Raw genomic sequence first — 15,270 nt, 5'->3', positions numbered from 1 at the left:
CAACAGGGCTCTGTGATACAGGGATCTGGGCATAGTTTGAAGAGGTGAAATAATACTAAAATGCTTGACTGTCTTATGAATATTGGTTTCTCTTGCCTACTATTGTAAAATAGATACTTGAGTGTAATAGAAAGGAATGTTGGGAAACATGATTACAGAAAATTTGTAAGCCCGTCTTCAGTCTATAACTGATTGGTATACCTAAAAAGGGTTCTGCAACTTGCCAGTGAAATATACAAAGCCTTTACAGAGTATAGGACCTTAGGTGGAATTCTGAATCCCATCCAGAACATTATGACATGGGACCTTGCCACTAGAAAGGACAAGCAGACCAGCCTGGAACACCTAGAGCAACAGAAGGTACATCTTCAAAGAAAGATCATCAGGAAAAACTCAAAACAAAATGTCAGCATGACTGGCTTCTACAGAATAACTAAGCTGTTCACCAGGTAGCCATCAAGGCAAGCAATCAAGTTCCTTCAGGACAAATTCCCTCTAAGACTGAAACTCAAAGGGAACACATGAACAGGCATGTAAGCTTGCTGGCGACCACATGTGTCTACTGGTGTGAGTGCAAGAGGGGGAGAGGCAGCAATGAAGATATGGGCTGATGTCAACCACAGTCCATTGACTCCCGTTCACCTCGAGATGCGACAGAGAAGAGGAAGGGCTGGTTGGTCCAAAGTGTGGTGAGACCTGGGGGCACCTGAGCTCACGGACAAGGACATAGCCACTGGGGGCTAGAGTTGATATAAAGTGAGGGGAGATGCACAAGAACACCCAAACTTGCAGATAGTACCCATTTGACCTAGCCTCGATGGCTTGATAATCAGAACTCGCCTAGAGGAAGATTACAAAAAAAAAAACAAGGGTAAATTGCTACAAGTTGATGAACCTGACCTATACTTATGGAGGTAGTAACTCTAAATACCAGCAGAGAGGAAGGAGTCTTCACATTAGGTATCAATGCTATCCTTTCTGTACACAGGGTAGATAGGGAAGGGCAACTTAGATATTGGCTACCTAAAATGAGGGGGCGATAAAGGCACGAAGTGACCAGCTTATAAGGTTTCAAGAGTGAGTTTAGTTTAAGAATACGGGGAGGGGGAAGGAAGAGTTGCCATTGAATAGTTTTCATCTCGCCATTGAATAGTTTTCATCTTGTCTAGATGGGTCTGATGAAAAGAGATGGGGATAAGATTTTTATGATTCAATAGTGAATAATTGTTATCATGAGTAATTGCGACTGTCACAATTGTAAAGGTAGAAGTTTTGTAACAAAAACAGGGAAGTGGTTAATCTTACAGTCCAGAAACAGGGACCCTAGGACCATCAAGGGAGAAGAGCACAAGCAGCGGGACCTTATGCAGAGAAGAAAGAAGCGACACCAGAGATGGAGGCAGAGATGGGGTCATGGAGATGGGGAGCGACTGAGGACTCTAGATTCATGGGAAGAGAGGGACTAAGAGATAGTGGCCAGGAAGCAGACTTGAAGAATGTGCCCTTTGGAGGTGTAAATTATTATTATGCTGTTTTTGTTTTTGTTTGGGTTTTTTTTTAAAAAAAGCTAAAGTGAATAGAGAGAAATGCTGTTAACTGATGGTACATGGAGGGGATTATAATCATTGTAATGAAACAAGGTGTATGATTTGTTGAATGTAAAACTGATGATCTGCCCTGTAAACATTCACTCAATTCACAATAAAAACCTTTAAAAAAAAGGAAGAAAGAAAGAATAAAGAATGAGCATATCTCTGTACTGCTTACAACAGAAAATGCTAGAACATTTAGAATATGTGGTCCTCATTTCCAACAGGACAAATAACTAACATGGCATCTTGGCACTAGCAATAAGCATGGTGTTCATGAAGACAGGAAGTCTAAAATGGCCAACTAGAAGCCCATTTAAGCTCTTGATAGTGGTATCAGATGGTAATAGAACAGGTACATGGTGGTATGGAAATGTGAGGGAAGGCAAGAGCAATACTTACTAAGTTGCTCTCCAAATTCTCATCCCACTACCAATACCTGGCACCTCAAGAGACAACCACCACTCCACAGACACATACCTATCTCTTCACAGCACCCTTCTCTCTTGTAGTCTTCCCTTTGATCATTTCCCACACCCTAGGATCCGCTCATGTGCCCTCCTTCTTACCACCAATAAGGAAGGATATAATATAATTGACAGTGATGAAGGGTACAACATTCGCCTTGAAGGTTGCTATTGTTGTTGTTAAGTGCCGTCAAGTCAGTTCCAACCCATAGCGACCCTGTATGGGGTTTTTGAAACTTGCAGTTCAAATGGCTTTGCAGTCTGGTGAATTAACCCACAGCACCACACCAGGACTCACCCCCAAATTCTTCGCCAAAGTTCCTCAGGGTTAATTCCTATCTTCTTTGATGAGAAGCAGCTACGTTATGACCAACACTTCAGAAGGCCCATCATGCTCCTTTCCAGGCACATACCCAAGTATAATCACTATTCTGACTTACTCATTTGCCTGTTTTTGCATTTTATAAAAATGGCATTATACCTGTAATTTTTTCATCTGTCATCGCTTTACATATGTTTGTAAACTTCAGTTTTATAAAATATTACCATTGTGAGGAATTATCTTTACTATATAGTATTTTACTATGGATTTATACTGTAATTTACTTAGTCATTCTATTCTAGGTAGTTATTTAGGAAATCTTATGTTTCTAGGTCCACCACTCATCTGTCAATTGAGTACTGTTGTGGCTTGCATGTTGCTGTGATGCTGGAAACTATGCCACAGGTATTTTAAATACCAGTAGGGTCACCCATGGTGGACAGGTTTTAGCTGAGCTTCCAGATTAAGACAGACTAGGAAGAAGGCGAGATGGACTACTTCTGAATATTTAGCTACTGAAAATCTTAAGAATAGCAGTGGAACACTGTCAGATAGTTCCAGAATATGAAATATTGAAGCATTCAGCACCAATGGGTTCAAGTGTAACATACTTGTCAGCTTGGTGCAGGAGTGAGCAGTGTTTCATTTCATTGTGCATAAGGTCACTATGAGTCAGAACTGACTCAACAGCACCTAAGAACAACAACGTGTTTTTAGGTATTAGAAATAGTATTGCTAGGGACATTCGAGTGGAATATAGTAGGCCTTAGTCTGCAAGGAGCTCTGGTAGCATAGTGGTTACGAATCGGGCTGCGAACCTCAGGGTCAGCAGTTCGAAACTACCAGCTGTTCCGCGGGAGAAAGATGAGGCTTTCTGCTCCCGTAAAGATTTACAGCCTCGGAAACCCTGTACAGGGTCGCTATGAGTCGGAACTGACTCCACGGCACATAACAACAACAAGTCTATGTGCATTCAAATTTAAATTCATCAAAATTAAATAAAATTGAAATTCACTTCCTTGGAGTTACACCAGCTACATTTCAAGTGCTGAACAGACAGACAGATACCTTACTGGAAAATGTAGCTTAATGAAAACTTATATTATTGCATTATTATACTGGTGCATATCCTTTGTTGGATATATGTAATTCAGTTATTTAAAAAATAGGTTTTAATTTTCTAGTGAGATTTTCCAGGTTTTACATCTTTTGTCACTCTATATTATTTAACACAGTAATCAGAGTCATTTTTAAAGCCTCTGTAATGTCAAGATTTCAATCTCTTACAGTATGTTTCTTCTCTTGATTAATAATAATATTCTCTTGCCATTTGCATGTAATATCATTCATTAGAGTGCTGGGTATTGTATATAAATTAAGGATAGAAGCTCCAGTAGCAAGATAGAGTAGTGGTGGTGGTGGTTATGTGCTTTGGAATCAGTTCTGACTCTTAGCACCCCTGTATACAATTTCTGAGGTTGTAAATCTTTATGGGAGCCGAAAGCCTCATCTTTCTCCCTAGTAGCACATGGTAGATTCAAACTGCTGACCTGCGGTTAGCAGCCCAACTCATAATCCACAATGCTACCAGAGCTCCTTTGCAGATAGAGGAACGGTCAGCTAATCTCACTCTATTTAGGGATTGAGGTGGGTCTCGGCTGAGGTGCAGCTTTAGAAATATTCTCTCATTTTAGTTATGGCCCTCCTTGGCTTTTGTTTGACAACTGGTGGATATCCATCTTTTAAGCCCTGAAAGACTGAGGGACATTCTATTTTCACGTTATAAATTCCAGTCTTCTGCCCATGCAGCAAGCATTGGAGGCAGACTCCTCCCCACAGTAAATCATTGCTCCCTTAGCACCATCAGACTATACGAGAACTCACTTCGCCATTTAGAAATGTTTGGTCAGGTTTGATAATTTCTTACACAACTCCTGAAACTAATACAACTTGGGAAAATTAGACATGTTTTTTAAGTCCCTCAAGCTTCCCATTTGCCATTCCATTTCCATGTGACTTTCAAACATGTTGCTAATTTCTCTTTTCCTTAGCAATGGCTTTTTCCGTGGATAAAGCCCAAAAATAGTACAGAATTGGAAACTGCAGGTAAAAAGATGGTCATTTTCATTTCATCTCAGGATGGTTTTCCCCTCTCTATGATGTTATTGGTTTATGTTGTCCTAGTTACCTCTACAATTCTCTGATGCATTTAAGAATATGAATTTTGTAATTTTGTTTATTTTTGCTAGTATATGTATACTAGTATATGTACTTTAACACTGTATTTTTCCATAATTTTACTTTAAAATATCATATATCTTTAAATTGTAGGTATGTCTCTTGTAAACAGGATAAAATTGATTTTTATGAATTATAATGATCTCTGTCTTATAATTGGGGTATTAGTTCATATACATGTATTGTAATTAGAAATCAATTTGTGTTTAAATATTTGACTATCAACAGAGAAAAGACTGAAGTTGTCAAGGACTTCATTCTTCTTGGATCAACGATCAACACTCACAGGAGCAGTAGTCAAGAAATCAAACGATGTATTGCACTAGGCAAATTTGCTGCACAAGACCTTTTTAAAGTGTTGAAGAGCAAAGATGTCAGCTTGAGAACTAAGGTATGCCTGACCCAAGCCATGGTATTTTCAATAACCTCATATGCACGCGAAAGCTGGACAGTGAATAAGGTAGACCATAGAAGAATTGATGCTTTTGAGTTATGGTGTTGGAGGAGAATATTGAAAGTGCCATGGGCTACCCATAGAACCAATAGATCTGTGTTGGAAGAAGTGCAGCTAGAGTGTTCCTTGGAGGCCAGGATGGCCAAACATCATCTCTCATACTTCGGACATATTTTCAGGAGGAACCAGTTGCTGGAGAAGGAGAACACGTTTGGTAAGGTGGAGGGTCAGAGAAAAAGAGGAAGACCCCCAGCGATATGGATTGGCAAAATGGCAACATCGATGGGCTCAAGTATGGCAACAATTGTGAGGTTGGCCCAGTATCGGGCAATGTTTCATTCTGTTGTGCATTGGGTCACTACGAGTCGGTACCAACTTGATGGCACCTAACAACAACATCTACTTAGTGTTTTCTATAGTGCCCTACTTTGTGAATTATTTTGTATTGAATAATTTTTCTTATGTGTTGTTATGGTTGTCATCAAATTGGCCCTGACTCATAGTGACCCTGTATAGAATTTCTGAGAAGCAGCTGGTGAGTTTGAACCACCGACTTCATGGTTCAAATTAACCTTGTGATAAACTATTTATCCTACAGTGCCACACCAGGATTCTTATGTGGTTAATTTTATCTCTATTTAGTTGGAAGAAACATATTTTCCCTATTCTTTTAGTGATAATCTTAGAGATCACCATACGCATTATTTATATTTGACTTTCAACAGTTTAACTACATGTCTGGGCACAAATCTCTTAGAGTGTATCCTGTTTAAGATTGCTGAGCTCCTTGAATCTTTGCATTTGTATCTTCTACCCAATTTGGAAAGTGTTCAGACATTATTTATTCGAATATTTTTTTTTTGTTCCACGGCCCTTTTTCTCTACTATACATCTAATGGCAAGGTTTGAAGCTTTTGGTATTACCCCACAAGTCTCTGAGACATTGTTTTTTTTTGTTTTGTTTTGTTTTTTTGCAGATCTTTTTCTCTGTCTGTTGTTCAGATAAGATAATATCTATAAATCTATCTTCAAGTTCACTGCCTCCTTCCTCCATTATATCCATCCTGCTACTGAGTTTACTCAGTGTTGATTATTTAAATCTTGGTTATTATATATTCAGTTCTGAATTTCCCATTTTATTTATGTTTATTTCTTCTACATCTTTGCTGAGACTTCGTCTCTTTCCATTTATTTCAAAAGTGTTCTGTATGTTAGTTTGGTAAGGAGAAAGTAGTGTCTCTGGAAGATACTTATAAGTGTATGCAAATAACACAGAGACACATGCAAAAAAAAAAAAAAAAAAATGCTTTACCTTCACCTCAAGCACTTCTTATGGAGAAAATAAGCAAAGGTGTTTTTCCAGGGTCAACTAAGATTTTATGAAGCCAAAAATACACCTGCATTCTAAATTCTCTGCTTAGTAAAATCTTGCCTTTCTTTCTCAGAGCCCCCTTGAGGATTGTAGGATGCAGAGATTTTCATTGTGCCAACAATGAAGTGAACAGTTGCTCGCATTTTCTCATGGCAAAGAGAAAAGCATCTGACCCACACTGGAAAACAAGTGTGGGCTTGACACAAGCTATCTCTTCCCAAAAAATATCAGCAGGAGAAGGTGATCTTAAAAAATTAGATGGCACAGTGATTTCAAGAACATCAGAGACTGCAGATGGATTTTATGCTTCCAGTTATTCAACAAAAAAGAGATTGACCCACTGGGCCTTTGGAGCCTGCTTTGCTCCATGAATGGTTTGTGAGTAGAGGAAACAGACTTTCTGTAGGGTCACCTAGAAGACAAGTGCTCTCCACAGCTTCTATCACCATCTAAGCTTAAGATCCTTGGTTTGCAGCAAGGATTTTTGATGGATTTTCCTTTTTTAGAAAGAGAAGAATTGCTGGAAGGGTCATTGAGTTGACAAAGGAATCATTTCTATGAATGGAAACAAAGAGACTGTCAAAAGCAAGGAGAAAGTTTCCTGGGAGCTGTATGACAGAACCAGAGGACAGTATGATGTCTTCAGCTTCCGTCTAAAAACCTAAGGGTGCTTGGGGCAGTCAATGCTCACTTTAGAAGTCAAATTCTCCCCTCTTAGAATCTTAGTCTGCTCATCAGAGGTGACTGCCATTCTTCCCAAGGGGACAGTAGCCCTTTCAGAATCTATAGACTTCCTTGTAGATGTTACAGCCATCTCTCCGGAGGTCTCAGTCTGAAAATTTGCGGGTGTCATAATTGTCCTTTCAGGACTCACAGTCAGGTGATGCTTAGGGGACAAGGCCATCTCTCCAGGGATGACAGCCAGATGAACCACAGGGGTCAGGGTCTTCTTAGTCAGAGTTACATTGCACTTCCCAAGCATCATCACTTCCCTTCTTGTGATCACAGTCGCATTTGTAATCATAGATTCATACTTTCTCTGGCTGTCAGTGGCCTCTATCTCTTCTCCTGAGGGGGGAAAAAAAAATCTGAAAATGAATAATCAATGCCTTGGTCACAGCCTGATTCAAGCTCAGTTACTACAGAACTCATAATAGAACTCATCAAGACCGTGATGAAGGAGTTGAGCTGAACTCTTAAGAAAACTACCAGAAAAGGATGACTCCTACCTGTTTCTTTCAATATTATTAGTTACTGGCAGGGCTAGCATCATGCCAGGGCTGAAGGTGCTGCTTCCAAAATCCACAAGTGGGAGGTTTCAAAATAATTTGAAGCCCATTTGAGGGCATAGATGAAATCCTGTCACAGAGAAGACCTGCTCCCCCTACCCACCCCACCATGTTAACTTAGTCCCCAGGCACTCAGAGGCATTTAGTGGATTTGTTAATTTCTTGGGAGCCAGCCATTTCTGTGTGCTTAAGTTTACACCTTGGTCTGTCTCTGCACCTTCAGCAAGACCTGTTCCCAAGGCCTGGTCAGTTGTTGAGTCTTTGAGCAGAAAACTCCAGGCACCAGGAACAAAGCCAAGACAAGCAAGGCTGCTCAAGAAAAGATGTTGCAGACTTATTTCCATCCTTTATTAGTTGTGTTACCCAGACCTGGCCTGTCTGACTCCCCGTCTCCTTAGCTGCAAAAGGAGGATTATAAATCACCTGGTGTGGCGCTGTGGTTAATACACTGGACTGCAAGGTCACTTTGAACTACAAGGTCAGTGGTTCAAGCTTCTTGGAAACCCTACACAGGGTCTCTATAAGTCGGTACTGACTCGATGGCACTTAACAACAACAAGGATGTTTCAACTCTAGTATGGCAAGTTCCATCAGAAACCTAAATCATTTTTCTGGTCCTTGCCCCATGAAAGAAGGGTAAAGCAACAGGGAAATATACTAAAATATATTGAGTGCTCTGGTAGCGTAGTGGTTACGAATCAGGCTGCGAACCGCAAGGTCAGCAGTTCAAAACTACCAGCTGTTCCGCGGGAGAAAGATGAGGCTTTCTGCCCCTGTAAAGATTTACAGCCTCGGAAACAGGGTCGCTATGAGTCGGAACTGACTCCACAGCACATAACAACAACAAAGTGCCAGTACAGTTTCAATTCCATATATCATTTGATTCTTCTACTAATGAATTAGAATTAGTCCCATGTTCTAGATAAGGAGACTGAAGCTCAGACAAGTTAAATGAGGAGCAAACATCTAAACCGATATTAGAAAACCGATTGTCCTGCCATCAACGCTTATTCTCTTCCTAGAATGTCTCAACAGCAGTGAACACTCCGTCTTTAAACCTAACAGAAAAGACCTCCCTTCCTCACTGTCTATTACAGATTGAATTATGGCCCCACAAAATGTGTGTTGTAATTCCGAACCTGAGCTCTGGCCTAACAATACTCCTAACAATACCTAACAATACTCTGGGGGTAGTGTGCTGCTGGGCTGCTAACCACAAGGTCAGCAATTCAAATCTACCAGCTGCTCCACAGGAGGAAGATCAGGCTTGCTGCTTCCCTAAAGATTTAAGGAGCTCTGGTGACATAGTGGTTACAAATCAGGCTGCTAACCTCAAGGTTGGCAGTTTGAAACTACCAGCTGTTCTGCAGGAGAAAGATGTAAAGGTTTGCATCCTCAGAGTACAGTGTCATTATGAGTCAGAACCGACTCCATGGTACTTAACAACAACAACAACAAAAGATTTACAGCCTCAGAAACCCTATACAGGGTCTCTATGAGTCAAAATTGACTCCACAGCACATAACCACCACCATCACCAGGCCTGTGGTATGGCACTGTGGACAAGCTCTGGACTGGTAATTGCAGCTGCTCCTTGGAAATCACCACCTGGAAATAACCACTGCATTCCTGTGGTTAAAATCCCATTTAGAAAGATGTTGTCTTTGTTATGTTAATGATTCAGAATTAGTGTTTGTTGTGTTATTAAGAGCTGTTGCTTTTGTTGTTGTTGTTATGTGCCCTTAAGAGCTGTTGTTGTTGTGATGTGCTCTGGGGTGGGTTCTGACTCATAGCGACCCTGTACAGGGTTTCTGAGGCTGTAAATCTTTACCGGAACAGAAAGCCTCATCTTTCTCCCACGGAACAGCTGGTAGTTTCGAACTGCTGACCCTGAGGTTAGCAGCCTGATTCATAACCACTACACTACCAGAGCTCCTTAAGAGCTGTAGAGTCAGTTAATGACCCTGTATAGGGATTCAAGGAACTGCTGGTGAGTTTGAACCAAAGACCTGAAGTTCAAACCAACCTTGCAGGAAGTATCTTATATCAATCTCTTTTAAGAATGTTGTTGTTGAAAAGGAGGGAGTAGTTAATCTTACATTCCAGAAACAGAGAACCCTGAGATCATCAAGGGAGAAGAGCATGAGCAGAATGTGGGACCCTATCCAGAGAAGCAGCAACACCAGAGATGGAGGCAGAGATGAGGCATGGAGAGAGGGAGCAGCTAAGGACTCTAAACTGATGGAAAGAGAAAGGCTGTGTGTTGACGGGCAGAAGGCAGGCTTGCAATATGTGCTCTTTGGTTGTTTAAATGGTCTTATATTCCTAAGTGTTTTTGTGTATATCCCCACACACACCCAAAAAAAAAAGAGGGAATAGAAGCATATACTGTTGAATGATGATGCATGGAGGAAACTGTAATAATTTCAATGAAACGATGAGTGGAAATCCAATATTCTCCCATGTAAACTATCCCTCAATTCACAATAAAAACTTATTTAAAAAAAATGTTGTTGTTGTTAAGTGCTGTCCATCCAGTGGATTCTGACTCATAGTGACCCTGTACAGGGTTTCTGAGGAGCAGCTGGTATGTTTGAACCATCAACCTTGTGGTTCACAGTCCAGTGCTGATCCTACAGTGCCACACCAGGAGTCCAGAAAATAGATTAAACAAGCAAGAGTACTAGCAGAGATGGGGGAAGACAGATGCCAAACCACATGAAGATCACCCAGGACAGAAATAAAAAGAGACAAGGACTTTCCTCCAGAGCTGGCAGACAGAAAGCCTTCAACTAGAAGGGTCACCCTGACTTCTAGCCTCATAGACTGTGAGAAGATGAATTTCTGTTTATTAGAGTCATCCACTGGAGGTATGTCTGCTATAGCAGCACTAGATAATAACCAAGACAGTCAATGCCTAAGTACCCAACTCCCAACCCCATGTTCTAAGTCCTAACTACTTACTGTTCTTCATCAAGAGATTCTTCAGGATATGAACAAGGGGGAAAGGGCCGTTGCCACAGAAAGTGCCCTTGACATCATCCAGGTCCAGTGTCCATACCATGGCCCCCCCAAAATGCTCTCTTTTTATGAACAGTGCCTACAAAATAAACAATCAATCACTCAATCACCTTGTTGTTGTACTGGCTAGCCTCCAGACTGTGTATCATGACCAAAAACATGGTCCCAGAAATATGACCTGGATTTTAGCCCAGTCTTTACCAGTATTAGTTATGTTGTTGTTATTAAGTGCTGTTGAGTAGGTTCCAACTCATAATTACCCTGTATTGGGTTTCTCTGGTAGCGTAGTGGTTGCAAATTGGGCTGTGAACCTTAAGGTCAGGGGTTCGAAACTACCAGCTGCTCCACAGGAGAAAGATGAGGCTTTCTACTCCCATAAAGATTTACACCCTCGGAAACCCTGTACAGGGTCGCTATGGGTCGGAACCGACTCGACGGCACTTAACAACAACAATAGGGTTTCCAAGGAGCGGCTGGTTGGTTTGAACCAGGGTTAACAGTCCAGTGCTTATCCTGTAGCATCACACCAGGACTCCATTATTAGTTATCATTGTTGCTATTGTTCTTAAGCGACATCAAGAAGGTTCTGACTCATAGAGACCCTGTACAGAGTTTCTGAGAAGTGACTGGTGGGTTTGAACCATTAACCTTATGGTTAGCAGTCCAGTGCTTATCTTACAGTGCCACACCAGAACTCCACTATTAGCTATTGTTGTTAAGTGTCGTCAAGTCAGTTCTGACTCATAACAATCCTGTAAAGGATTTCCAAGGAGTGGCTGGTAGGTTTGAACTACCAACCTTGTGGTTAGCAGTCCAATGTTGATCCAATAGCACCACACCAGGACTCAACTATTAGCTATGGTGGTGGTTGTGTGCCATGGAGTCAATTCTGACTCATAGCAACCCTGTATAGGGTTTCCAAGGTTGTCAATCTTTACAGGAGCAGAACGCTTCATCTTGCTCCTGAGGAAGAGCTAGTGACTCAAACTGCTGACCTTGCAGTTAGCAGCCCAACAGGTAATCCACTATGTTACCAGGGTTTCTTGTATTATTAATTATGTCGTTGTTCCAACCCATAGCGACCCTGTATAGGGTTTCCCCAGAGCAGCTGGTGTGCTGGAACTGTCAACCTTGAAGTGCAAAACTACTTTGCAGTCCAGCATACTAACCCACAGCGCCACACCAGGACTCCATACTATTTTATTGCTGTTGTTGTTATGTAACTATTATCTATAGGACCCTTAAAAAGTTACAAAAAACCCTGTGTGCTAGTTGCCTCATCTATAAAAGAGGGATAATAACATTTCTGAATCAAAATAATTCATATAGGTGAAACATTTGGATCAATGTCTGACATATACTTGAGATTCAATCAATTTTAGATATTACCTCTCTAGGTTCCCCAGCCTGCTAATCACCATTATCATCATGCTAACCTGTGGATATTGCTTTATTATGTAAAGTGCTTCTACATACTTTATCTTACAGTGGGTCTATAAAATAGATATTGAGTAGGTAATATGATACCCTTTTAACATATAAGAAAATGAAGACTTTTTTATCCATGATTTTTAAAAAAGTCAGATACAACAAAATGGCAGTTTCAACTCAAGTCCAGTATTATCTCCCAAGACTGATGGAAAGACAAACTCCATCTTGCCAAAACAGCTGTATACCTTGAGTAAGTCGTTTGGCTGTTTTCTGGGGGTTATTTGTCCCAAATATAAATAAAATCATAATGAGGAGCCCAATTATGGTTAGGTCTCAAACTGGGAAGATTTTACCCTACTTGTAAGTTAGTCAGAACAGTCGCTGGAGAGGGATATCATGTTTGGTAAGATGGAGGGTCAAAGAAACAGAGGAAGACCCCCAACGAGATGGATTGGCCAGGTGGCAGCATCGATGGGCTCAAGTGTAGCAACAATAGTGAGGTTGGCCTAAGATCAGACATTGTTTCTTTCTACTGTCCATAGGGTCGCTATAAGTCAGTGCCAACTCGATGGCACCTAACAACAACAACATAAGTTAGTCACCAGATACACATACACATATACCAGTAGCAATTGTTGTTGATTCAATTCCAACTCATGGTGACCCATGTGTGTCAGAAGAGAACGATGCTCCTTAGAGCTTTTAACTGCTGGTTTTTCTAAAGAAATTCTTGAAGTCTTCCAAGACACCATTGAATGGCCTCAGATCTCCAACCTTTCAGTCAACATCAAGTTCCTTAAACATTTACACCAACCAAGAACTCTCATATGTCTACACACACACTCACACACACGAGGGTGAGTCAAAAATTATCTGCACTCTGGTTATATTAAAACACCCATCCATGTCCATGGCTGATGACAACACTGAACGTGCACATGAAATGATTCTGTCGAATAAACTAGTGACAGTGAATTATATGGCAAACCATTTGCAATTTAGTCAGGGCTCTGCCTATGAAATAATCCACATCAGACTTGAGTTTTGAAAACTGTGAAGATGGGTAACAAAACAGCTCACAGAAGAGCATAAATAGAAGTGTTCAGACATTTGCAAACCAAATTTGAACTGATACTCGGAGGAAGATAAATGTTTCTTTTTAAAAGTCGTTACCGGTGAGAAGACATGGATTCATGACCACGAGCCTGAAAGTAAATGGCAGAATATGGGATGAAAAAGTTCAAAAGTCAACCATCAGCTGTTTTTCTGGAATTCTCAAGGATTAGTATTGGCGCACTATCAAGAAAAATGTTCAACAATCAATAGTGCTGCTTACAGTGAGATGCTCACTGAAGAGCTGAAACCTAAACTTCAGATGAAATGCAGAGGACTGCTATATTAGGGTGTTGTGATCTTGTATGGCAATGCATGCCCGCACACCTCTGCCCACACTATTAACAGTCTGCAAAAATGTCATTTTGATTAGTCAGACACAAAAGGACAAATATTATATAAGGCTAGTATCATAAGAGCTTACAAAAAAAATACTAAAAGGGGAAAAAATTCTTTGTTGGTTACCAGTGGAGTGGGGGTGAGGTGGGAGGACTTGGGAGGGGTGGAAGGAGGAGACAGTAGAGCACAGGATAGTGGATAGATACATCATACTATGGGTGTTGTGAAAGGCAGTACACAACAGGGGCAGGGGTGGAAGAACAAGATAGATAGGGGAACACTGAGACAGATTTTCATGGGCTAAGTGGGACAGAGGTAAATAGTGATGCAAGCTCAACTTTGGAACAGCAGGACTCTGTAATACAGGGATGTAGGCATAGTTTGAAAAGGGGAAATAATACTAAGATGCTTGACTGTCTAATGAATATTGGTTTCCCTTGCCTACTGTTGTAAAATAAACACTTGGTGGGATACAAGGGAATGTTGGGAAACATAACTACAGAAAGCTTATAAGCCTGTCTTCAGCCTATAACAAATTGGAATACTTAAAAGGGGTTCTAGAACTTGCCCAGTGAAATAGTCCTCTTGCGCAGCCTTTGCAGTGTATAGGACATTAAGTGGAATCTTGAGCCCTATCCAGAACCTTCTGAGGTGGGACATTCCTACTAGAATGACAATCAGACCAGCCTGGAACAGCTAGAGCAACAGAAGATACATTTTCAAAGAAAAATAAGCAGGAAAACAAAACAATAATGGCAATATAATTGGCTACTACAGGAATAAGCAAGTTGTTCACTGGGGGGGTCATCAAGAAAAACAATCAAGTCCCTTCAAGACAAACCTCCCTCCAAGACTGAAACTCAAAGGGGACACATGAGGAGGCATGTAAGATTGCTGGCAACCACATAGGTCTAATGGTGAGTGGCAAAGGGGGAAAGGCAGCAATGAAAAAATGGGCTGAGTTCAACCATGTTCCATAGACTCCCGTTGATCTGGAGATGACAGACAGAAGAGAAAGGGCTGGTTGGGCCGAAGTGTGGTGAGACCTGGGCATGTCTGATCCCATGGACAAAGTTATAGCCAAGGGCTAGAGCTGAAAGTGCAGCATCCAGCTGATATGAAGTGAGGGGAGAAGCACAAGAATGCCCAAACTTGAAGATAGTACCCATTTGACCTAGCCTCGATGGCTTGATAATCAGAACTCGACCAGAGGAAGAAGAAAGGCAATTTTTGATAAAGGAAACAAGTGTAAATTGCTACAATTTGATAAACTTGACCTATACTTACGGATATTGTTGTTGTTAGGTGCCATCGAGTCAGTACCGACTCATAGCGACCTTATGCACAGCAGAACAAAACACTGCCCTATCCTAGGTCAACCTCACTATTGTTGCCACACTTGAGTCCATCAATGCTGCCACTTGACCAATCCATCTCACTGGGGGTCTTCCTCTTTTTCTCTGACCCTCCACCTTACTAAATATGATATCCTTCTCCAGTGACTGTTCCCTCCTGACAATATGTCCACAGTATGAGAGACAAAGTTTGGCCTCAAAGGAGTACTCTGGCTGCACTTCTTCCAAAATGGATCTATTGCTTCTTTTGGCAGCCCATGGCACTTTCAATATTCTCCTA

The 15,270-nt window shown here is 41.1% G+C and overlaps 1 protein-coding gene across 1 annotated transcript in view; it reads right to left on the bottom strand.

The window, feature by feature from the left end:
* Window positions 1-6,897: 6,897 nt before the first annotated feature.
* OVGP1 (oviductal glycoprotein 1, 120kDa) overlaps window positions 6,898-15,270 on the bottom strand; it is a 26,223-nt gene continuing 17,850 nt past the window's right edge. Inside the window, exons 10-13 of the mRNA XM_006865995.1 lie at window positions 10,696-10,831; window positions 7,613-7,637; window positions 7,134-7,530; window positions 6,898-7,095 (exon numbers count right to left, since the gene is read on the bottom strand). Coding sequence (XP_006866057.1) covers window positions 6,898-7,095; window positions 7,134-7,530; window positions 7,613-7,637; window positions 10,696-10,831 — 756 coding nt within the window. The remainder of the gene's footprint in view (window positions 7,096-7,133; window positions 7,531-7,612; window positions 7,638-10,695; window positions 10,832-15,270) is intronic.

The sequence above is a fragment of the Chrysochloris asiatica genome, unplaced genomic scaffold (assembly GCF_000296735.1).
Source record: "Chrysochloris asiatica unplaced genomic scaffold, ChrAsi1.0 scaffold00085, whole genome shotgun sequence".
NCBI lineage: Eukaryota > Metazoa > Chordata > Mammalia > Afrosoricida > Chrysochloridae > Chrysochloris > Chrysochloris asiatica.
Note: the sequence above shows the minus strand (reverse complement) of the source record. Positions and strands in the feature narration are given on the sequence as shown.